General features: G+C 46.5%; 2 protein-coding genes across 2 annotated transcripts; both read left to right on the top strand.

Moving 5' to 3' along the window:
• The first annotated feature begins 4,618 nt into the window (after nt 1-4,618).
• On the top strand, nt 4,619-17,321 carry LOC126997974 (probable 28S ribosomal protein S26, mitochondrial). Its single transcript, XM_050859236.1, has 5 exons — nt 4,619-4,837; nt 7,796-7,933; nt 12,268-12,414; nt 12,835-12,949; nt 16,867-17,321. The coding sequence occupies exons 1-5, from the start codon at nt 4,743-4,745 to the stop codon at nt 17,050-17,052; spliced, it is 681 nt and encodes a 226-aa protein (XP_050715193.1). The 5' UTR covers nt 4,619-4,742; the 3' UTR covers nt 17,053-17,321.
• Nucleotides 17,322-20,052: 2,731 nt separating this feature from the next.
• On the top strand, nt 20,053-24,808 carry LOC126997973 (uncharacterized). The gene is made up of 2 exons (XM_050859235.1): nt 20,053-20,809; nt 20,876-24,808. Exons 1-2 carry the CDS (start codon nt 20,630-20,632, stop codon nt 23,201-23,203), a joined length of 2,508 nt encoding a protein of 835 aa, XP_050715192.1. The 5' UTR covers nt 20,053-20,629; the 3' UTR covers nt 23,204-24,808.
• The last annotated feature ends 506 nt before the right edge of the window (nt 24,809-25,314 follow it).

Here is a 25,314-nt window from a genome sequence, read left to right as displayed (position 1 = left end):
ACTCTAAGGGGATCAAACCTGCAATTCGCTTATCGTACAAAGATAGGGGAAACTTAGATTAGAGAGATGAATTGATACCCCCCCCCCCCCCACACACACACACACACTTGAAAGAGCTTGAGACATAGAAAAGAGAATGTGTAGGCGAAGAAATGTTGCTCCAGAGTATACTAGTGAAAGGGATGAAAGAGTGAAGATAGGTGTTAACTCTGGCGTTAGGAAGGTTGGACTGTGAACTGCATAGGAAGGAGAAAGTACAAGCGAAAAAGTGTTGTTCCAGAGCGAAGTAGTGAAAGGGATGAAGGAGTAAAAATTGATCTTAACTCTTGCATTAGGAAGTCCCGACAACATAGGAAGGAAGAAGTAGAGGCAGAAATGTTTTTTTTGTTTTCCGGACTGTACTGGTGAAAGATATGAAAGAATAAAGACAGGAGTTAACTCTCGCATTAGGAAGGTTGGAGAGCAAAGGAATGAGCGTAATTAGAAGAAAGCCTTGTTCAGTGAGGCCGCGGGAGAGGTGGCGCCAAGAAGATATTGCAAGTTCAGAGGAGCTATTTTTTTCGGTAAAGGAAAGAGAACAAGAACAAGAACAAGAAGTACAAGAACAAGAAAACAGTAATAACAACAAGGGCAGTAAACAACGAAAAAAAACGCTAATCGCTGTTCCTGCAAAAACAAACAGGAGCGCCCAAAAGAGAGGTCGATTTCGGAAGGAGGAAGGCGTGAGAGTAGCGATGAAAGATAACAAAGGAACCAGAGATGGGCAAGTGCGGTACTTTGTGCGGTAGTGCGGTAGTACCGCATCACAAAAAAGTACAGCACTACCGCACTACGCAAAATTTCTGAAAATACCGCACCACCGCGGACCGCACTAAAAAATCCTACAGTACTTTTTTTGTGGTACTTTGAAAACTATCGAAGATGACATTTGCAGGGCGGCATGCTCACAGAAATGGGTTTTTTTGTACAGTGAATTGAACTCAATCAGTCAATCGGTATCAGTCATCAGAATCAGTGATTCAATCATTCTGACTTTTCAGTTATTGTTCAAAATTAAATACTAAATAGACAGACTAAACTACTACACTGCGAGTCTTCTTTAACCCGCGCGGTGCCGGCCATTTCAACCCCGGACCCGTCCGTGGTGCCGGCCGATTTTTAATTGCACTATTTTAAGCATGTTTCCTTTGTTTGGATAGCCAGGATAAGCACTTTAGTATTTTTTATTTTGATTACCGCTACCGCAGTACCGCACACCGCGTACCGCACTGGGAAATAAAAAAATGGGACCGCACTACCGCAACCGCACTACTCCGGAAAAAGTACCGCACTACCACACTACCGCAACCGCACTACTGATTTTTCAGTACCGCTCCCACCTCTGAAAGGAACTAACACACACGCTTTCAGTGACTAATAATACGTGGTGCAAACGGTATGTCTACGGGAACAGGTTGTCATAGCAGCGATAATTAAATAAGCAATGAAGACAACAAGGGAACCAACACACACGGTCTTAAAAACTAGTAAAGGGTGAGTCTACGGGAACGGGCGTCGCTATCCCGCACCTAACACAGTATGGCGTCGTTAATTAAATACCTGGAGCGGTGATTAAGGTTCAGCGTCGCCTTTCGCCTACAAATGACGGATATTCTCGTTTTCTTATTGCGTTTCCGCGACTCAAGACCAGCGCTACTTTTAAAGACGTGACTGGAGACTGTTTGTTCTTGTACTTATACTTGTTAATTACTTGTATTGTATCGTCTTTTCTTGTATTTATAGTTATTATTTACGTGTAACTACTGTCTCTGCTTGTACTGATACCTATTCCTTACTTGTAACGAAATGGCTCTTCCTGTACTTGTTAATTACTTGTATTGTATCGTCTCTTCTTGTATCTATAGCTGTCAGTTACATGTAAGTACTGTCGCTTCCTGTACTGAGACCTGTTTCTTACTTATAACTGTCTCATTGTATTGATAGCTATTAATTACGTTTAGGTTTCGTGGGTGTGAGCATTTCCTTGGGCAGTTTTGTGACCCTGGTGATAGTTTGACGATGCTTCGGTAACTTGAACGTGAAAAAAAAAAAAACTCTAGAGAACATCAATCTCATTTTCGGCCTTTGGGAAGAGTTGATATGAGAGCCGAAAGCGTCTGAGAATACCGAACTGTGTCTTCGGAAGGTAATTGATGGACTTTACAAAATATGCCAGGCTATTATTTTTTTTTTTTTTTTTTTTTTTAGTAAACCCCTTAAATTACTTGCCGAAAACCGTCTCACTCTAATGCTAATCATGTCAAATTTTTTTCCAGTTCTGTGTGTCTTCTGTGGGTCTTCGGAAGGTAAGTGATGGACTTTACAAAATATGGCAGGCTATTTTTTTTTTTTTTTTTTTTTTTAGTAAACCCCTTAAATTACTTGCCGAAAACCGTCTCACTCTAATGCTAATCATGTCAACTTTTTTTCCAATTCTGCGTTCCCTTTCCTTTTGAGAGCACCTTGATGGACTTCCTATAAGAATTACCTAAGGAAAGCGCTGATCACAACCTCCTTACCTTCCCGCCTGTTAGATATGTTTAGTTTTGCCAACAGTTGTGATCGGCAGGCTGCAAGGCTTCCAGTATATCGTGTGACCCCAAGATGATAAAGAAATTCTCAGCTTCCCATCTTTCTAAAGCACTTATCATCTGGTTCCTTTCATCTGATACAAGTCTTCCCCGCACCACAAAGCCAGGCAACTCCCTTCGTTCACCTATTTGATGCTTCGCTAACTTTTTGATGGACATTAACGAACGTTTGATGTGCCTCTGACAAGAATTATGCGGCTCCCTGATGCACCGCCCAGGAACCTTCCTCCTTTACAAGCCCATTGTCCCGTAGAGGTTGTTAGCCTACTCTGTCTTACATAACAACTGGAACACGGAAAATGTATCATCCTGACGTAGAATATCAATACAGCAAAGTTTTCATATGTGTGTGTGTGTGTGTGTGTGTGTGTGTGTGTGTGTGTGTGTGTAAGCGCTTAATTCAATCACGGTCTGATTACGTGCTGAACTCAATGATCGCCAGCCATTACCCTTCCGGACTGAACGCTGAAGCTCATTAGTCAAAGTGGGACCTCACATCTCACCGCACCTGCCCCCCTCCCCCAACACCCTTGCTACGGGAGACAGTAACCGCTCATTGTCAGCGGGAAAAATCTTTCGGCCTGAGCGGCACTTGAACCTCTGCCTCCCAAGAGTAGCCAGGCAACCACGCACAATTTCCCGCCAAGACTCGTCATCAGCGTCGCCACCGTAACGTTACCACCACGAAACGCCAATTATTTATCTCCTTGCCTCTCCAGCACATCCATCACAAGCCGCATCACCACCATTCCCGCCACCACACCACTACTATAGGACCTACGTCGTCATAAACACCAACAATAAAAACTGAACTACTTCATTATACCTCACCACCACAATACATTCAGTCATTTACACCACCACCATCACCACCATTTTCATCACCATCACCACTAGTAATAAGTTTTCTACCACCACCACTGATAATAAGCTCAAACACGCATTAACACAAAGCAAAATGGTATATATAGCCTAACCTACCTTTGCACACACGGAGACGAGGAGCACGAGGGAGAGGTGGCTGTGGAGACTGACATGAAGGAGAGGAGGAAGCTGGCTGGCTGGAGACTGACCGAAGCACCATAACAATCGCTCTTCATCCGTCTCTACGCTTCACTCACAACGCAAATAACACTCACAACGTATACACAAACTCTCTCTCATCGCTTGCGAACTCACTACGGGATGCAAAATATAAAGATGATGTAATAAAAGGGAGATTTAAGGCAGCGTCCTCTGGTATTGTACTCCCCATGTGGCCGCTGAGGGAGAGAGAGAGACGGGGGGGGGGGGGGGAGGATATAACTCTCTTGGTGGCTCATGACGCTCCGAAGCTACTATAGCTCTTCACTTATTTCCTCACCTTTTCCTTTAGTATTATGCTCATACGTATTATATATAAGAGTGTGAGACTCTGTACATTATCCATAACTTTCTTTCATTGCTTGGTAGTGTATGTTTGTTCGTTGGTCTACGAATAATCAAGGTCAGGGTCGCATATTGACTGAAGCTTCGAACAAACACCTGGAGATACCTGGTAAGGGATAGATACACGAAACTATAGGAGTGATATATTAAACACAAACGGAAGATAACGAGATTTATAACGGAAAGTCGACACGTTACTTGTGTTTTCTTTTTAGTATAAATAATGCATTATATTAGAGAGAAAACTAAATATTTGTGGTTAAGCAAAAGGAGGAACACAAGATCAATGGTAAGAGAACACTGAAAGCAAAAAAAAAGAATTACTGAAAAAAAATGGAAACAAAGATAAAAAGAAATTGCAGGAACAGAACACACACTCCGCTACACCAACTATATGAGGAAAACCCAAATAATACCATAGGAAAGTTTTTATTCAGTATAGAAAACACCTTGAATAAAAAAACGTTGTATGAAATCTGTAAAAAAAAAAGAGAAATTAAAATACAGTGACAGAAGTACCGTTACAAAGGCTGAACATCGCCCATCAACAACAGCAACAACAACTGAATGCCGGCCGACCAAGCCCAAGACCAACACGCGGGCGGCGGGCGGGGAGGGAGCAGCACATCCTAACTAGCCCTGTAAAACACTCCAAAAGAAGAAGACTAGCAGCACAACATCGCCATGAGTTCCTGTCTGCGGAGCTTCGTGGGCGCCCCAAGCCTGTGGTACCCCGTCAGCGAGGCCTCCGTCACTCTCCTCGGCACCCAGGCGGTCAGGTGAGGCGGGGGCGAGGCGCAGGCTGGCACTGGCGGCACCTCTGGCACCGCTCTTGTATTTTAATCTCTTTTTCTTCCAGATTTCATACAACTGTTCTTTTTTGTTCTCGGCGTTTTCTTTGCTGAATAAAAACCTTCCTTTGTAACGGCACTTCTATCTCTGTTATTGTTCACTGTTGGTTCTAGCTGCTCCTGTATTTTATTTTTTTTCTGCTTTTGTGTTTTAATCATTCTGCTTCTGTATTTTAATTGTTCTGCTTTGTATTTTAATTACTCTGCTCCTGTATTTTAATTATTCTGCTCCTGTATTTTAATTATTCTGCTTCTGTGTTTTAATTGTTCTGCTTCTGTATTTTAATTTCTTTATTTTCCTGATTTCATACAAGTTCTTTTTTGTTTTCAGTGTTTTCTTTGCCGAATAAAATCTTTCCTTTGTAACGGCACTTCACGCTGGGTTCTGCTTCTGTATTTAAATCCCTTTTTTTCCAGAGTTCATATAGGTCTAACTGTTTTTTTTTGTTCTCAGTGTTTTCTTTGCCGAATATAAACTTTCCTTTGTGACGGCACTTGTCACTATTACTGTTCACTGTGGGTTCTGCTCCTGTATTTTAATTATTCGTTTTTTTTCTCCAGATTTCGTGCAGCAGTTCATTTTTATTTTCATTGATTTATATGCTAATTAAATATTCCCTGTGATATTATTTGGATTTTCAGTAAATCTTAAGAATTACCACACCACCCCCTCCACCACTCCAGTCCCCCTTACCCCCCAAAACAAGCCTGGAGACCTATGGGGAATCAGGTTTTTTGGGGGAAGGCAAAATCACTGAAAAATGGGCTTCAAAAGTTTCCCTAAAAAATATCCCTAAAATAGGGAAAATTCCCTGGTCTCAAAAGTAAGGAAAGTCCCTAACGCATACTCTTGTAATCTATTATAACATAACCTAGTAGCCGCTGCAGCTGGTCTGATGACGAGTGTCGGGCGTGTCATTGGATGGTCAGCTTAGTGAACCTCCCCACCACTGCCACCCAAATCCGTCCCGCGCCGTGTAATTTTCGACAGCCCACACCACATGTCGAATATATTTAAACTTCTCCAACCAAATTTTACATAACTTAACCTCCCCCCTAACCCCCCTCGACTCCCCTTCTAACCAGGGGGGCCTAGACCCCCCCCACATTATAACCTCCTAGATAAAAGACCCTAGAGGTAGACCAACTCTAGGGAGACATATTACATATGGTACAATACTGCCGGTTAACCCGTCCACTTCTGCTAAGTTGATGCTAGATCATTGTTACCGAGTACTTTGGGGTACAAAATAAAACCGATTTGTGACAGCTGTCATCCAGCCCTGACGCTCCTGCTGTCAACTGACCCAGGAGTGACCTATATTGCTACCTATCACCATGGCCTCCATTTTACTCAAATTTTGAGTTGGGCGCGTTGAACAATATCCGGTTTGTTTTCCGACACGTGCTTGTCACAGCTTGATGTGACCGCGAGGCAACAAGCGCACCTCATCTCACATGCCTGAGTCACCACTGTTCAAAAATGGTGGTATTGAAGGGTCACAAGGACACAGTTTTGGGTTATTTGATGCCGCAATGTGGCGCGAGGTGCCTCAACGGCAAATCCTTACCGATCTTGTATCCTCCCTTTTGTTTAATCAGAAATATATGTCTTAATCTGATTTAATGCTTACTGAGACTGTTGTGCTAGTGTTCTTTTGGGTTACACTGTTAATTACTTACTTGATAGGATGACAGATGTATATCCAAGTTTGAGGTATTACTTACTTACTAGATAGGATGACTTACTTACTTACTTGATAGGATGACTGAGGTGTTCATCCGAGTTTGAGGTATTTATCGCAGTTTGTAAAGAAGAGAGGGTGCTGAGAATGTGGAATGAATATAGAATCACCATAAATATTCACGAACAAGGTTACTAATTTGTATACGGTGGATTGACTAATGTTGAAGAAGGTAGCCATCTCTTGTAAATTAAACTTACATTATTGATTAATTTTTGGTCCCTGAATCCAGTGCAGTAAAGAATGACATGGAAAATAGAAGGGTAGGTTAAGTTAGGCTATTAAGTATATTCGGCATGCTGTGTGGGCTGGCAGAAATATGCAGCACAGGACGGGATGGGGCAGCAGTGGGGGTGAGTTCTTTCCATAGGCCGGTGGGAGTGGGGCGGCAGCGGGTGCACCTCAGGCATTGAAAAATCAATCATTTAATGATAACTGGAAAATTCAATTATCTCAGTAATAAAAAGCATCATATTTTGCCCAGAAATAAAATCAGTGTCTCAAAATTAGGAGACTACCCTTTCCTCAACAATCTTTGTTGGATCATATGTCAGCATGGGACTCTAATGGCAGTGTATTTCTGAACCTGATGAGATTTACATTTTATTTGACCTTCTTGACCTTGATTTTGTGTATTTCTGAACCTGATGAAATTTACAGATTATTATTTGACCTTGTGGGGGACCCCCAGTCCAAATGTTCCTGAGAGGGAGGCTTTGTTGTCTGCATGGAAGGTTACCTCTCATCTAGAAGGGGCATTACTTCATTGGTATTGCTTGTAAATAAACTTGATACTTTGCCGACATCTATTTAATGGCTGCAAAGGCATGGTATCTCTCTATGCCATTTATATCATGATTTACTGGGAGAAATGCTACCCTCACATGGTACAGTTTAAGAAAGAGTTTGTGGTAATCATGTTCACCTTCACCAAAAGAGTTAGAAAATATAGAAAAGATTGTAATTTGATTTAGTTTTGTGTTGTTCAAACAAATCTGACTTTCACTGTCTTAGGAAATGAGTAATTTAAATAATGACTGATTTTTTGACCAACCATTCCTAACCTAATAATGTAACTTAACATAGGTTATGGTAGTTTCTCCCCATACCTCCGATCACATTCTTGCTGCATGCATTTCAGGTGGAGGAAGCCACGATGGGTGCCAGTGGCTCCAAGCAAAAAGTTCAAGATCCCTCCAAGGAAGATCACCCCACCAGAGGAGGTTCATGAGCTGAGGCGGCTCAACAACAACTACAACACACAGATGAGAGCCCTGAGGTAACTTATTTTATCTTCTCTGCTCTATATGAAGTCACAAGCCATGTTCTAAGCCTACTTGTGCTGTTCCTAAGTAAAGTCTAAGTTTCCTTCTCAAAGGAAATCTAAAGCTGTAGTATCTCCACTCAAGTTGAGGGGCTTGAGACACTCTTGCATGTGTTGACTATGTTCTCTTAATGGCAGCTCTTGAGTAAGCCACTGTAAGGAATCAGGGGCTTTTTTGGGGATAGGGTGGAGGCTGCCAACCTCTTTAATACAGTGCATGTGAGACCATGTAAGGCAGGGACATTCACTTCCCTGAGTTGAGATGTGCTGGCCACACATCAGTCTAATGCAAGCTGCTGCTCATTCTAAAACACGCAAAAAAATAATCTAACCCAGGTGGGGCAAATAACTATTTCTGTGGTTAGGAATCCAACCTTGACCAGATTAATGGGAAGCCAACCCTCCAACCAAATAGGCGATTAGGGTATCCCGGGGCCAAGTGGGCCTTGGGTGGCCTTTTGCATCAGGCAGGTAATTACATGGCTGTCTATTCCCATCTTGTATGAATTAATTTGTTTCAGTTCTTACTGAAGTTTATTTAGATTCCTTCATGGAGGGCAGGAGGTATCCTATTTCTGGATGATCCTAAAGGCATCTTTCCACCATAAAAACAGGATACCACTGCTGTGCCACCAGTTTACTTCCAGCTTCTGAAACTCATGATAAATTAAACTGTCAGTGAAGGGAGGAATAATATAACTGTTGTTGGAAATCAAACCCCCACCAGTGAGATGGGAGGCCTTTACACTAACCACTCAGCCAGTAAGGTTACCCAGTGGCCTAGTGGTGATGGCTTTCCATAGCAGGCAGACAATTACTAGAAATGACATAACTTGGAACCTTAAGAACCACTTACAGCAACTTAATGTTACAACATTTGTCTCAGCCAAAGTATAATGTGTTGGGTTAAGGCAATAGTCTATGGCCACAAGTTTTTTGTAAGATAGGACAGTTATTTTTCAGCAAGAGAAACATATCATGAGCAAATTAAAGTGATTTAAAAGAAGGTTGCTATAATACTGTTGCTTTTCAGAGTTTACTGATGAAAGAATGCAGATGCTGGTAAACTCTTGCATTAGGAGTTTGGGCAGCTTAGAGATGAGCTAAAGTAGAAAGTTGTGTGCAGCAAGGTAATGAGAGGAATGGAGGGATGTGGTTATGAAATTTTAAAAAAATGTGAAAATATAGAAGATAGAAAAGAGTCACACTGCAGCAGAATTTAAGAGGTAAACTTATTAATAAAGGATATGGGTGAAGAAATTTTTGTACCCCAAGATGAAAGATGAAGGAGGTAGAAATGAGCAAAATGAGATTCTCAAGCAACCATACACCCACTAATGATGGGCCGGGTCAAAGATGAGACGGTGTGGAAGAGATGCAGCACACAGAGTTGGTGTGAAAGAGGAGTTATGGAGAGGGGCGGAGTCGGAGTCAGTGGAGACGGCTACTTTTGGCCGGAGTCCGAGTCAGTAAAAATATTTCCAACTCCAACTCCTTTACATAATCAATTCTCACATAACCTACTTGGCTGCACTACTAGAACAGTGTTGCTAATTTACGAAATTTTTCCACAAATTTGTCTGAGAGGCAAGTTTTTATGTGAGCTCTTGTGAGATTTAAAAAAATCATGTAATATGGATTTGTTTTTTATGGAAATGTGGATTATTAATCTGAATTAATGAGATAAATTACTCGAGCTAGACGATGTCATATAAGACGTACCCAACGACACATGCAATATCTGGCGAGTCTGATTCCTGTAATATACTCATATGCGTCTCCACTCAGCACTGAATCTGTACTAGACTGTTCAGAACTCGGCATTGGGTTGCCTTTTAAGGACAACCTGCTCATTATGATGTGTGGATGTTCAATTCATGCTAAAAAAAAAAGGGTCCGGCTAAATATGTGATCGTAGCGTGAATCGTAGTGTACTGTGAACTGACCCAGTGTAGCTAATGTAGGCAGTGTGGCTTGGCGCGGATGGGTGCTATATTGTATGCTTTGGCTGGGTGGTGTGTGGTGTGGCTGGGTATGATGTGTGCTGTGGCTGTGGCTGTGGCTAAGAAATATGGTGTGTGGTGATGTGATGTTGCTGGGTATGGTGAGATGTGTGTGATATGTGGTGTGGTGTGGCTAGGAGCAGCGTGATGTGTGGTGTAGTGTGATAAATGACAAGGTGTGGCTGGGTGTGATGTGCGAGATGGCGTGGCTGGATCATGCGATGTGAAGTGTGGTGTGACGGGTGTGATGTGTTGTGGCTGGGTATGGTGTGAAGTGTAGTGTGACTGGGTGTGGTGTGGGTGGGTGTGATGTAAGGTGTGATGTGGTTGGGTATGGTCACTATGGTGTGACTGGGTGTGTTGTGTGGTGTGGCTGGGTATGGTGTGAAGTGTAGTGTGACTGGGTGTGATATGTGGTGTGGTGTAAGGTGTGATGGTTGGGTATGGTGTGAGGTATGGAGTGACCGGATGTCTTATTCACCTATAGCACCGGCAGGCTTTCTTCAGGGGACTGGTGGTTGGCCCAAGCCCGTCATGGCATAGGCAATTTTTATCGTGGCTCTAATATAGGTGTGATGTATCATGGGGTGTGACTGGGTGTGATGTGTGATGTGATGTGACTGGGCGTGGAGGCAGTGGTGCCTTTTAAGGTTAAACCATCAATACAGGCCTTATAATGCAAAGATTTTCCTAGATTGCAACACAAAGCTGCTGTTGTGCACAAATTTTCCCATATATCTGTTATGCCACTGTAAGATATGGTGAACTTGCTTTGCTTTGAAGATTGATAAGGGAGTGGATGGAGGGGGCAGGGGTGCCTCTCAAGGTTAAAGTGTTAATGTAGGCCTTGTAATGCAAGGATTCTCCTAGTCTGCACGACAAAGCTACTGTTGTGCACAAGTTTACCCCGTCCCGATTCGTCCTGCAGGAATCCTTGTAAGCATACTCCACCACGTGCTACCAGTATTTGTTGGGCCATTTTCAGTTCCAATACATCACAGACACCAGAGAAGCACTTTCTACCAATGTCAGCCGATGCATGGCGATTAAAATTAAATGTGGCAGTTTCTAAAAAGAAGTTTGTATCATGTTAACATGCTATTGTTTTTTTTCTTTGCTACTGTATATTGGGTCATTTTTAGTTCCAACACATCACATAGACACCAGGGAAACACTATCTACCCACGAAAGCTGATGCATGGCGATTCGATTGAATAAATGTGGCAGTTTCTAAAAAGAAGTTTGTATCATGTTAACATGCTATGTGGTGTGAGGTGTGATGTGGTTGGGTATGGTGTGAGCCATGAGGTGTGGAGTGACTGGGTGTGATGTGTGGTGTAGTTGGGTTTGGTGTGACTGAGTGTGATGTGTGGTGTGGTATTGCTGGGTGTGATGTGTGGTGTAGTGTGGCTGGGTGTGATGTGTGATATGGTGTGGCTGGTTGTGGTGTTAGGTATGGTGTGATGTGTAGTGTGGTGTGGTTGGGTGTGATGTGAGGTGTAGTGTGGCTGGATGTGATGTGTAGTGTGGTGTGACTGGGTGTAATGTGTGGTGTGGTTTGGTATGGTGTGGTGTGGCTTGTTATGTGTGGTCTAGTGTGGCTGGGTGTGGTGTGAGGTGGTGTAGCTGGATGTGATGCATCATGTGATGTGTGGGTTGGTGTGGCTGTATGCAGTGTGTGGTTTGGTGTGGCTGGATGTGGTATGTGGTGTGGTGTGGCTGGGTTTGATTTTCCTACCACAGTACTGAGGGAGAGGGGGAGGGGGATAGAGTTGGAGTTGCAACCATAAAATTTCCTGGAGCCAGAGTCGGAGTCAATTTTTTTTATGTCCAACTCCGCACCCCTGGTTATGGAATCGGTAGTAAAGTGGTATTGCCATACTTAGAACAGAAATGCTTATGAGCATACATTTGGTATTTTAATTTCAATGCCAGAATCTGCCTGCACTCCAAGACCAGTGCAGTATGACTCTGATAAGTCACTTTATCTATATTGCATAGGACGCTCTTAACCCGATAGCAGCGGGGATCATGTTTCTTAATGGTCCCTCCAAGCGAGAAAAATGAGAAAAAATCACCCCTCAAACAAACCATTTCAAAATATGTATCAAAGCATTTGTGATCAGATTATGTATCATCTATTTTGGGGGGTTTATATCATGGAACAAATTTGGCCCATCGCTGCTACACAGTAAAGCCACAAATTTGGCCCGTCGCTGCTACCGGGTTAAACAGGCATCCCAAGGATCTACTTGAAGGACATAATAGAAGCACTTTCCCTTGCAGGCATCACCTGACACAGGAGAAGAAGCGGACAGCCGATACCTCAGAGTTGGCGATGCAGCAGGTGGCTCAGGAGGAGGAGGAGCACCAGCGCCTCATGGAGTACAACAGACAGGAGAACTTACGGGTGGCAGCACTCAGGGAGGAGAGGTACATGAGTGTGTGTGCGTGTGTGTGTAATTCACCACCATAGCCTGATCATAAGTTGGACTCACAATTGTCAGGAAGTACCCTTTCGACAAGAGCAAGCTCATTATAGTTGATCTCTGGGTACTGCTGTGTGTGTGTGTTTGTGTGTGCAGTGACCTCTATGTGGTTTCTTTCTGGCTTATACTTGTGTGGTTGTTATTTGGTGTATATAGGAGGAGATTGCCAGTATATACATGTAAATTTCATAAACTGACACTTATCAGCAATGATGATCATAGTTTTCCCCCATGCAGCGTAGACATAGAATATTACTTACCGTACATGTTCCAGCCATTCATAAACACATGGGTAATCCAAATTAATAAAACCAGAACATGAAATTGACAAAGCAGAGTGAGTTCATGGCCCTCTCTCTCACAGAGTTCGCAAGGAGTATGAAGCTGAGTTGGCTCGCGTGGAAGCCTCCAAGGTGAAGCAGGCCCAGAAGGCTGCTGCAGCGGAGGAGGAAGCTCTGCGCATCATTAATGAGACGCAGGTAAGGGGGATGATATTTTCTTTCTTCTTAAAGACAGAATCAACAGGTGTGCTGGAATTCTTAACCCCTTCACTCTAGCGACGTCGGCATCCGACGGCGTCACCATTAGTTCTCTTCTAAACCTCTTAATCCTCTTCTAAACCTCTTAAGAGCAAATGGAAGAGGAATTTAGAGGAGGATTGAGAGGTTTAGAAGAGGATTAATCCTCTTCCATTTCCTCTTGACCCTTTCCATACTGTGATGCCGACGTCTGCGTCACGGATGGAGAGGGTTAATGCACTTTTTCGTAGTCCATTTCAGCAATCATATCAGAAGCAAAGCTCATCATATGGCACCAGCTTCATCATGAATGTTGCTGCTCCTAAAGCCAGTATTTCACGGGAATGATTTTGCTCGGGACCCGACCTTCGGGCGGCAACTTTCGCTGAGCTGCTGAGGGAACATGACATGCACTAATCACATGGGGATACATTTGATGGGCATTGGGCAATCTTGGTCTTGATCTTGACTTTCAGGGACTGTATTTGTTAGTAGTCATATTATATTTTAATATACAGTACCCTCTCAAGTTTCACGCTTGCTTCATTCCGAAGGTATAGCGCTAAACTCAAGGATCGCGAAACTCGAGGTATTGAAATACATGAAAAAGCGCTTATTGGTTCCGGCCCATGGAAAAAAATTACTTTTTTTTTCGACTTGACTCCCTTGTTATCACAATTTTTTTCGACTTTACTCTCTTGTTATCTCAAAATACGTACCATGGTAATAGGCAGAAAATGGGAAGTGAGAACAGGTCATTCTGCAGCAGCAGTTGAAAGTGGCTGCCTCCCATAACCATAAAGCCGTTAAAAATATTTACTTTTACTCAAACTCCATTCTTTTTGAGTGGTGTTTGTTACGAAATAAACAGTCTCGTGACCCATGGCATCTAGCCAAAAGTCGCTTGTTGTCTACTTTAGAAAATTTGACAAGTGATTACTGTATGGATAGCTAATTCAGTCTGCCATGACCTTACAGCTCCACCTATGACAAATAAGCCCACCTCAAGATCACTCACCCACCACCATGACCCAGGGCATGCATGGTGGGTTGCTCTATGCTGCCACCACCTACAATTAGCTCGAATTAGGGGTTTTGAGCCGAGCCCCAAACAGGGTCCGCCATTTGAGCAGACCGACTCGAGGGAGCCCCAAACAGGGTCCGCCATTTGAGCAGACCGACTCGAGGGAGCCCCAAACAGGGTCCGCCATTTGAGCAGACCAACTCGAGGGAGCCCCAAACAGGGTCCGCCATTTGAGCAGACCGATTCGAGGGAGCCCCAAACGGGGTCCGCCGTTTCAGCGGACCGACTCGCGGGAGCCCCAAACGGGGTCTGCCGAAGCTGCCGGGTTAAGGGAGCTGGCCAGGCGAAAAACAAAGAAAATCGGTCAAAAATGAAAAACTGAGAAAAAATTCATCAGCTGTGTATGCCCTTTGAGAATCTAATTACAAAGTTTTTCATTAAAATTCGCATTACTTTTTTTCTTAAGGGCGTATCAAAGCGATGCGTTCGGGGGCTCACTCTGAACACAAATGAAAGCTTCCATTCAAAGATCTGGAAAAAATGTCAAAAAGTCAAGTTTGCTGGAGCATCAAAAGTCCAATTTGTTTCCCAAATCACCATCCTTCACCATGATTTTGGATATAACAAAGTAAATTTCTTGCAACATCAACATTACCACTCACTCAAAATTCAAGAAATAGATACTAAAAGGAAAAGCATGAGGAAGAAGAAGAGATCCAAGAACATCAAAGAGTAGAAGAAAGAGGTGACATATGCTCCACGAGCATTCTGAAACAAACCTGGCAACAGTGAGTAGCTTGGCAGCTGTAAAACACCTCCTTTGTGAGGTAATACCCCGCCTCAAGCTGAGGCGGGGGGGGGACCAGGAGCCTTACAGACATAATATTTTATGCCTGGACATCAAAATATATGACTGGACATGAAAATATATCTTTTTATATATCATTACAAATAAATGAAAGGATAAATGCCATGATATCACTTTGCTATGTTTGAATGTTACGCATTCAAAACTTTACCTGGCTGTATCTCAAAATGTAAGTTATGTACATTTGCACTTCAATTCTCCATCATTTTCAACCGATTTTGATGAAACCAACACCAAAGCCTTGCCTAGACTTGTAAGAATCACACTATAGCAAGTTTTTTCTTGTATATGATGTGACTGAATTATGGTGTATTTATGTCTGAATTTTTAGGGGGAAATTATGACCATGAAAGTTTGAAAATTTATATTCCACAAACTAATGATTATTGATACAATATTTCACTATACTTTCATTGGCCTAAACATGGTTCTTGTACTATATTAATTGTTTCCATGTAAAGCAATTATTATAGTTGAAATAGCCTTTGAAAAAAAAACTTCAAATTTTCCAAAAATGGTCATTGGTAATTATTTTTTTTTTTTTTTTTTTAGCTAAATCTTATGGGTAGGGTGTCCTTTACGTCTGGTATATAAATCATGAATAAAGAAAAAGGTAAAAAACAGCCGGCCCCCTTGAGAGTGGGTTATTCGACAATTATCCTCCCCGTCCATAAATCTGTGTAACTGCCATTTATAAATTACAATCATGTTTACATCACTATATATCTGGTTTGCTTGTTCCACTCAACTCCACCAGTTTATGCCTGTTTCCTTAAAATGAACCTGAATTTATTCATTTTATAATCATTGCCATATATTTTTACATCAATTTTAATTTTAAATACTTTATCCAAATCACCCTTATTAATCCTATTTTAAATCTTGCAACCAAATGTAAAGTTTTTTCATCAGTGCATTGTGATTGATTGTTTTCATAGAATGTTCTTGAAAAAAACAGAAAAAAGGAACTGCTGATATTTGTTGTTGTTTTTTCATACTGTATGCAGCATCTTAACTCACTAAACACTGTAGTGAAATCCAAATTACAATACACTGTGTAATAATCGCGCTAGAGGGTGTGAAATGTAGCCAAGGTGTGAGCTGCTGGCACAAAATTATACTTCAAGTGGACGGATGCACTGCAATCTATAAGTTGGCGAGGGGCCTGGAGGGGGAGCGGCAAATTGCCACCCCTCTTACCTCCATGTGAAGTGACTTCGTCACTCACTATTGCTGTAACTGCTCACAGTGTATTATCACTGCTGCCATTGCACTTAAGAAAGCTTCACCTTCTGTACCATCCTTTCCTCTTAACTCATCACTGGGTTTTCCTGAATTTTCTCAACAAGTGATTGATGTTGTTTTCATAGCTCAGTTAAGACTAATGACATTATCTCACATTCATGAGGGTCAAATTTCATGCCATACAGCAGTTCAGCTCACAGAAGTCATGAAATTTAAGCTTAACCCCTTCACTCTGGCGACGGCGACATTGGCGTCCGACGGGCGTCCGACGGCGTCACTGAATGGAAAGGGTTAGTCCTCTTCTAAACCTCTAAATCCTCTTCCATTTCCTCTTAATCCTCTTCTAAACCTCTTAAGAGGAAATGGAAGAGGATTAAGAGGAATTTAGAGGAGGATTGAGTGGTTTAGAAGAGGATTAATCTTCTTCCATTTCCTTTTGACCCTTTCCATACTGTGACGCCGACGTCTGCATCATGGATGGAAAGGGTTAACATTCAAAATTGTGGTACACTGGAGTCTGATTGAATAAACAATGGCCGGCTGAGTGGACCACGATACATTTGCTGGACAGATGCATTCATTGTAACCATCTCTCCACTCTTGCCAGCTGTTTGACCTCTTTTTCCCTAGTTTATTTGTTTACTGGTTATATGCAACACTTACAGGCCTTCAAAGTTTTATACTTCTTTTGGCTTCCATTACTCCACCCACTTGATACCACAGCTCACCCTTTATCCTCAGGAATTTGTCAAAACCTTTATTAAGCGTGAAGACTTGGAGAAGGCCATTGAAGAAGCCATGGCTAACCCCAAAGACTACAACTTCGCCATAGACCAAGACGGCCACGTCCTCCGCGGCCACAACACTTGTGTGGAGGATGTGGACGAAAAAGACCGAGAGAAGCTGGAGAGTAGGGTTCTGATATGAGGGAAGGTGCCAGCCAACCACCATGCCCTCACTTGACCTCTTTAATACTTCCTTTGCATTCTGTTTGGTACTTTTGAGGTGATGGTTGGGTTGGATGGTAAGTAAATGGTGTTTATTCAACACCACTGGATGAAAGGTGATGACAGATGGTAGTTTTACATCTCACCTCCCAGATCAATGACTTGTATCAGTTCAAGGATTAATCCTGTGTTCAAAATGTATAAAGTTGTAAAAATGTGACTATTTAGAAAATATATACTGTTTTATTACTTGGTTTATTTATCATACCTCAACTTTATTATAAATAGACTAGAAGTAAGAAAATCACATTGGATTATACCTGCATAATGTAGCTGTCCTACATTAAAAATTATGAAATGTTATGAAAACAATCCCTTGAATAACTTGAAAATGTTCAAACAATCCACCACAGAGACAACGTACTCCACAGGATTGTATGACTCAGATTTTACTGTACTATGTTCCAGATGACATATGAAGCAATTAAACCATGTTGTTCTGAAGTTATAGGTAGGAAACTAGGAATCATTAACATCAAGAACTAGCAATCTCACTGGTCACCTCTCAAGATAAGGTCTCAGGTATGTGTGTGTCTTATAACTCAAGGGTTGGGGCTGGGAATCCTACTCTCTTAGTTTCTTGCTCCAATAAAGGCCTGAGACCTCAAAAGCAGATCCCGTGGCTGCATATATCTGGACGACGGTGACTGGGTTGAATGTTACGAGGAGTAAATGAAAAGTAGAATTGACTAATATGGTGGTTAAGTGGTACCGAACCATTTCACTGTATAATCTTTGCTCCATGTTATTCAGTTTATCAAATGTCTTATCGTTTCTTGCTTTTGTATTCCTCATTGTATCAGACGCACAGGAAAGATACACATGCTAGACCGGTGACCTAAGGTGTTGGGCAGATATACTGTCATACACACAGCAGTGGCGTAGTTAGGCCTGGGCATTCGGGGCTATAGCCCCGAATGTTTTATGAATAGCCTCAGATCTCAGAGTTGTTGTTGTTGATGTTTTAAGAATAGCCCCAGCCAGGCCAATACAAAATGTTATTTATTGTTAAGCTGTTAGTACTAGAAATTAGATTTGAGAGATCTCATACGGAGATCACACGGTTTGATTCCATCTGGTTCACGATCCTATCATGTATTCGCGGCCATTCGCCAGTCGGCCATCAGTTAGGCAGTGGTGCCACCCAGCCAGCAAAAAATGTGGGCCCCAGGTGGGCAACATATGGGAAAATGTGGGCAATAATATGGGTCTCCAATTAGGCAATCTTAGTGGGCCCCGGATAGGCAAATATGGGCCCCACGTTTGCCCACATGGACCTCAGATGGGAGATGCAACAGGGTATTTGTGTGGGGCCCAAGTGGGCAGAGTGGGCCCCATGTGGCAGCCATATGGGCATGTATGGGCAACATTCCTATAGATGCACAGGAAGATAGTTCCTGCTTCCCCCAGATCCATTGTTGGAGCTCAAATGAAATCCCTGTGTACATCAGTTTATTGCCTTTTGTTGAAAGTAATTTCTTGGTTTCAAATCCTTGAAAGTCACCTTTCAAGGATCTGAAACCAAGAAATTACTTTCAACAAAAGGCAATAAACTGATGTACACAGGGATGTCGTTTGAGCTCCAACAAGGGATCTGTGGGCAGCAGGAACTATCATCCTTTCATCCTGTTGGCTTAAGTACAGTATCCATGCTTATCAACCTGAGGCAAATTTATCAGGCAGATGTGCCAACAAACAAAATACACTCTATGAGAGCACAATAAGAAAGCCCGGTCTTGGCAATGACCTTTCTCAGGGGCTCTGGGCTGTTCGGTCAGGCAGCCTTGGAATATGTACACGTACTTAAAACTAATTCCTGGTTTATTGCTTTTTGAAAACTATAAAAACATAAGTTATTTTTCATCCTACTGAAAATAATGCACTGGTTCCAAAGGTCATGAATAGCCAGACAACCAACTAATTCTGAACATTGGTTTGCTGCAAAGTAATAAATGAAAATACTCAATGCAATAAAATCAACACATATGAATAACAGCAGAATATGATTTGTACCTGTCTACTACTTTTGTGCAGATACATAAATTGCTTCTCCTAAGAGCATGAAAGCCCAGCTGTCTCAGGGTCATGCCACTCAAATGTGGTTAATACAAAAACATAACTGGCATAGGTGGGTGTGCAAGTGCTATATAAAACAGCCCATACTGCAGAGAGAGAGAGAGAGAGAGAGAGACCAATCAGTAATTTAAATGACGGAAAGAAATGTTCCGTCAGGTGTAAGAACTCTAGCTCTCTCTCTCTCTCTCTCTCTCTCTCTCTCTCTCTCTCTCTCTCATTTACGTTATATAATATCTTTTGCTTGGCTGTGCAGGACGCGAAAGTGAGACCTGCGTGAGTCTTCAGTGGTGGCGGAAGGGTGAATAGTGCGGCACCATCCTATGAGCCACGTTGCCAAGTGAAATGGAAGGTTTACAGAGTCGTTGTCTTTCCCTCAAATCCCAAGCCAATCATAACACCATGCAGTCGTATTATGAATATACGTATTTATATTCCATAAATAGATAACTTACAGACTAATAGTGAGACATCGCCATGCGCAGGTCATCGCTATACGGTAGCTAGATGTGTAAACAATGGGGGGTTACCCGGGCCAAGCCACAGGGCTCAAGTTTAGAGTTGATGGACAATAATAGCTTAAATTCTTCCCTTTTGATTTTTGTTTAAGCCTTGCACATCATCATCATTATCATTTCATCAACGCCTGCTCCTAGGAGCTCCCACCAGGGGATGGCCACGGCAGAAGAGTTTCCAACTTAAGCCTTACACTAATCTCAGTAATCATTTAGCTGACAATGAAATCACCAAAATATGTCCAGATTAGCAGCCTTTAATCGCCGTGCCAACCTCTGCTGCAAACGTCCTCAAGAGATCCGCCATGCGTTCTAATGCTCCATCGTATTGTTACGAATGTGCTGTATGTGAATGATTGTATGTGTAATGTGATGAACTTGTAGCATGATGCAATGTTACCTCAGCATGGTGCAACTCTACTTGTTGGGACAAGAGAGACAGAGGGGGCCCGGGGCCGCCGGGCCGCCGGGCAGGAAGTGCTGAGTCGAGCAGTGGGGAGCAAGGGTGGCTGAGGAGTTGTAGGGGAGGGTGGCGTGCCTGGGCTTGAGAGAGTGTTGAGCTGCTCCGCTCGCGAGCTGTGTGCTTCCGGTGTGCGTGTCTGCCGTGCCCCTGTACTGTGCCTGATTAACTAACTGTTCTGTGCCTTGAAAGTTGCTGTACTCTGTACTGCGTGAGGAACCTGTCATTAAACTAGAACTTAGTGTTGAACGTGTATCCTTTGTGCCCTGCCCCGTTCCTGCTCCCCTCGGTGTTCTGTGTGGGCCGCTGTGAGTGACTGGTGCCCGTGTGGCTGTTCTGGTGGGGATCACGCCGCCTGCCTGCCCGTGGATGGTGTGTGGTAGGGGGGGTGGCGTAACATTTGGTGTCAAAGGAGTGGGATAAGTGAACAGTGAAGCGCGCCGAGTGTCATGGCGTCCCCCAGTGGTCGCCGTGAGGGTGAGGAGACGGGCAAGGCCGAGGCTGACGTGGGTGAGGTGAAGCCGGGCCAGATGGACTTGTTCGCTGCCATGTTGGCCAGTCTGAGGCAGGAATTGGATCAGAGAACAGAGAGGGCAGAACAGAGGGCAGACGAGAGGGCACGCGAGCAGGCTCAGAGGGCAGTAGAGAGGGCACGCGAGCAGGCTCAGAGGGCAGACGAGAGGGCACGCGAGCAGGCTCGGAGGGCAGAAGAGAGGGCAGACAAGCAGGCCCGCCATCTTGCCGAGGTCCTCCAGAGCTGTTTCTCGTCGCTGAAGGTGGAAACCCAGCAGTACACCGACCAGGGCTGCGACAGCGCGAGGAGTGAACGGCTGGAGGAGGTGCGGACCCAGGAAGGCGAGGTCCGAGGCCTGAGGGAGGCGGAGACGCAGCTGCGAGAGGTGGCACCGTCGCACGCGGAGGAAGAAGGCTCAGTTCTGGCAGGAAGCGCCGGGGCGGCGGTCCTGCAGGGGCCTATCTGGGGCTCCTGGCAAGGACTCCTGGAGCCTGGTAGCGTCGTGGCGGCACCAGTAGCTGCCGCAGGAGGTTGGGGAGCCCCTGCCTCGTTGCCTCCCTCACCCCCTCCCTCTCCTCCATGCCAGCCGGCTCGCAGGTCACGTAGTCCGCTCTCTCTCCCATGGCAGCAGCGAGAGGGGGCGACGTGGCGTGGGGAGGAACAAGAAGTGTCACGTGTGCTGGCGACGGACGCCTGGGTGGCGGACTGGCAGGGCTCCGCGTGGGGCCCCTGGCAAGGGCCCCTGAAGCCTGGTGGCGTCGTGGCGGAGCCGGTGGAGGCTGCAGGAGGCTGGGGAGCCGTCGGAGCCGCTCCCTTGGGTTCAGCTGGTGCTGGAGCCGGACCCATTTACCCTGCCTCGTTGCCTCTCTCACCGCCTCCCTCTCCGCCATGCCGGCCGGCTTGCAGCCCACGTGGTCTGCCTGCTCCTCTCTGCGGCCCCTCGGCCTCACCGCGCTCAGGGAGGCTTAAGCCAGCGGAGCACGACGGGAAGTTGGCATGGGAGGCCCAGTTCAAGATGCCAGCTGCTGCCCAGGGCTGGGGCGAGGATGAGAAGGCGCTGCAGCTGACAACAGCGCTACGGGGCTCAGTGGACGAGCCAGGCCGCTTGGTGGGGAGCGCCGAGGGGACCTTGGGGCGGCCTGACAAGCCGGCCGCTACGCGACTCCAGGATACGCCACAGAGGCTGTGTGGCGTCACGGGGCACTGCGTGCAGTCTGAGGGCCCAGTGGAGGCTCGTATCGGCGTAGGCAGCGCTGTGGAGCGCCGGCCGATGGACGTCGCCGATCGAGACGAGCCGTGCGTGCTGGGCCTCGACTACCTGCCGCAGGGCGAGGCCTGTGCCGACCTTGGACGGGAGCTGGAGAGGCTGCGCGGACAGGCGCCTTTGCTCCCGAAGGTCGGCTGTGCAGAGGTAGTCGCGGCGGAGCGACTGCACCTTGCCCCGGGGACGGAGGCTAGGGTCCTGTGTTGCCGGTCGGACGCGATGCCAGCGGAAGGCACGGTGGAGTCCACGGAGGGCCTGCAGCTGCCTGGTGGTGTGGCAGCCGGACAGAGTCTCGAAGGAGCGGGGGAGGAGTCAGTCACGGTGCTGGTGGCTAACTCCTCCGACGAGGCTCGGAAAGTACCCGCTGGTGCCAAGCTGGGCACCTGTGAAGAGGTGGAACAACTAGAGGAGCCGTCGGGGAGCGCGGAGTTGGCCGCTGTGAGGCCGCTGCCCGACTTCCTGGAGGATTCGATGCACCGGAGCGCCGCTCACCTGACGGAGGCGCAGACGAAGGTGCGCCACAACCTGGCTCGGTGCGCGGACGTGTTCAGCGGGGGTGGATTGGACCTGCTGGGCTGCACGGGGTTGTTGAATCACAACATCAGCACGGGAAATGGTGCGCCCACCAGGAGCCCGCCCCGACGTGTCGTGCCGGCCAGGCGGGAGGAATTGCAGCGCGCCGTCAACGAGCTGGCGGCGCAGGGGGTGATGGAGCGGACAGACTGTCCGTGGCCCTCAGCAGTCGTCCTGGATATGAAGAAGGACGGCACGCAGCGCTTCTGTGAGGACTGCCGGGCGCTGAGGGACGAGACTGGCGAGGACTCTCACCCCCTGCCGTGGACCGACGACGCGCTGACGAGGGCCTTGGAGTTCGGGGCCTTGACGATGACAAGCGGCCTAGCGGCGGCCGCCCCGCCCTGCCATGACCTCCGGGGCCGGATGGCGAAGGTGAAGATGAAGGCAGCGTCGATGAAGGCGAGCCCGGAGGGTCTCCGTGGCTTGTGCGGGTGCTGTGGCAAGAGGGGGCATAGGTGCAGTCGGTGCCTGGGGGAGCGAAGGACGCGTTCCCTTGACCGGCCGAGCCCCGATGCCCACCAGCCGCGCTGTAAGGACTGTGGCCAGTCTGGCCACCGCTCGAGCGCCTGCCCCAGGCCCAGGGACGCGGCGCGGGCGGAAAGCGCGGACGGGCTGGAGAAGGGAGTCGACTTCCAGCCGTCTCCCGCCCTCGGGCCCCGCCTTGAGTAAGCTGCCGCCGCCCGACCAGCGTGTTGCCAGTGGGAGGCTTAGCGGTTGTAGCCACGACGCGTGACAGTGGACACCGGGGGCTGAGGAGTGCTCGGCATGGCCTGACCCGGGGTAGTGTGTGCTGCTGGAGGGGCCAGTGGAGGCTCGTATCGGCGTAGGCAGCGCTGTGGAGCGCCGGCCAATGGACGTCGCCGATCGAGACGAGCCGTGCTTGCTGGGCCTCGACTACCTGACGCAGGCCAGTAAGGCTCGTGGTGGCCTCGGACGGGAGCTGGAGAGGGTGACCGGAATGGTGCCCTTTGCTTCCAGGAGGTTTTCGAGCATGGCTGCGTGGGGAGGTAGTCACGGCCGGGCGAGGGCACCTTGCCCCGAGGGTGGAGGCCAGGAGCCGGTGTCGACTGTCCCGAGCGTCACGTGGAGTGGATGGCGTGGAAGAGCCCACTGAGGCCTGGCGGGTGGTCGACAGCGTGGCTGACAGGCGGAGCCCCTTGGGGGCGCGAGAAGAGATTGTGGAGGACAGACTGATTTATGTGTATTGCATGTATTTTTCTGTGTTCAATGTTTGGCCGGGCGCTCAGGCTACCGGTGGATTTGGCCACGGGGCGGCCCCCCGACGTGAGCTTGCCCACCGTCACCTCTGGCTTCTCAGCGGCACTGCAGGAAAGCCTGGCTGAGGTGCACCGACGCCCGTGGGGCAAGCTCAAGGTGGCAGGCCAGGCCATGAAATGAAGGAGACATACTGCCGGCGCAGGGATGGATGTGAGCCCCAGCAGCAGCGAAGGGGACGTGTCAGAAGTCGACCACGGGGCGAACGAGAACAGGGGCGGTGCTGGTGAAGCGGCAGATGTCAGTGACAACCCTGAGCAAGTACTTGGGGCCGACGACGCGGCTCTGGGTGCCACCGCCCGCATCCCAGCGGCGCCCTCGGCGAGAGAGGCGTCGGCCGGGATGGTTAAGAGACTTTATTTTTAGTGATGTCCCAGGGGACTGATTAGTTTGATTTATTTCATGTGTTTTGTTTGTTGAATGTTGGGGCAGCCGGGTCGACTGCCTTTTGAAGGAGGAGATAGTGTTACGAATGTGCTGTATGTGAATGATTGTATGTGTAATGTGATGAACTTGTAGCATGATGCAATGTTACCTCAGCATGGTGCAACTCTACTTGTTGGGACAAGAGAGACAGAGGGGGCCCGGGGCCGCCGGGCCGCCGGGCAGGAAGTGCTGAGTCGAGCAGTGGGGGAGCAAGGGTGGCTGAGGAGTTGTAGGGGAGAAGACGCGTGTCTGGGCTTGAGAGAGTGTTGAGCTGCTCCGCTCGCGAGCTGTGTGCATCCGTGTGTGCGTGACTGCCGTGCCCCTGTACTGTGCCTGATTAACTAACTGTTCTGTGCCTTGAAAGTTGCTGTACTCTGTACTGCGTGAGGAACCTGTCATTAAACTAGAACTTAGTGTTGAACGTGTATCCTTTGTGCCCTGCCCCGTTCCTGCTCCCCTCGGTGTTCTGTGTGGGCCGCTGTGAGTGACTGGTGCCCGTGTGGCTGTTCTGGTGGGGATCACGCCGCCTGCCTGCCCGTGGATGGTGTGTGGTAGGGGGGGTGGCGTAACAGTATTATTTGACGTAATAAAAGTCTTCAGCTGCCTGATTTTCCTCGATCGACGTAGGGAAACAGTAAAAGTGGACTGTTACCATCGTTTCTGCTCATTGATTTTAAAACTGAGCATCGGATAATTCATAACATTTATGTACAATATTTAACATGCTCTAAATGCTCTGAAATCATATAAAAAAAGTATATAACAGGTCGAATAATCGCCCTCAGCAATGGCGTACGTAGCATGGATTTTATTTTAGAAGGGGCAGTGCAATCATGGGGTCTCTAAATTCCATACTGTGCTGTTTTTTGTGATGAGTGAAAGACACTTAATTTAATTCATGCAATCTGATGGAAGCATCTGTGCAGGAGATACTTGTAGACACCGAAGCCTCTTCTTCTGCGAAACCCCACAGACAACTGGGTCATTATTCTTAAACATTTCGTCGCCCAAGCACACATTTGACAAGCCTTTCGCAGGGGTTTTGACCCTTTGCATGGGTAGGGTGCGACCCTGGTGGT

This window comes from Eriocheir sinensis, chromosome 13 (genome assembly GCF_024679095.1).
Source record: "Eriocheir sinensis breed Jianghai 21 chromosome 13, ASM2467909v1, whole genome shotgun sequence".
NCBI classification, from domain to species: domain Eukaryota; kingdom Metazoa; phylum Arthropoda; class Malacostraca; order Decapoda; family Varunidae; genus Eriocheir; species Eriocheir sinensis.
Note: the sequence above shows the minus strand (reverse complement) of the source record. Positions and strands in the feature narration are given on the sequence as shown.

Excerpts from the sequence above, each read along its gene's own strand:
- LOC126997973 (XM_050859235.1), top strand. The coding sequence starts at position 20,630 with ATGGCGTCCCCCAGTGGTCGCCGTGAGGGTGAGGAGACGGGCAAGGCC. Across the intron at positions 20,810-20,875 it reads ACGAGAGGGCACGCGAGCAG|GCTCGGAGGGCAGAAGAGAG; the intron begins GCTCAGAGGGCA and ends GCACGCGAGCAG.
- LOC126997974 (XM_050859236.1), top strand. The coding sequence starts at position 4,743 with ATGAGTTCCTGTCTGCGGAGCTTCGTGGGCGCCCCAAGCCTGTGGTAC. Across the intron at positions 12,415-12,834 it reads GCAGCACTCAGGGAGGAGAG|AGTTCGCAAGGAGTATGAAG; the intron begins GTACATGAGTGT and ends TCTCTCTCACAG. Across the intron at positions 12,950-16,866 it reads GCATCATTAATGAGACGCAG|GAATTTGTCAAAACCTTTAT; the intron begins GTAAGGGGGATG and ends CTTTATCCTCAG.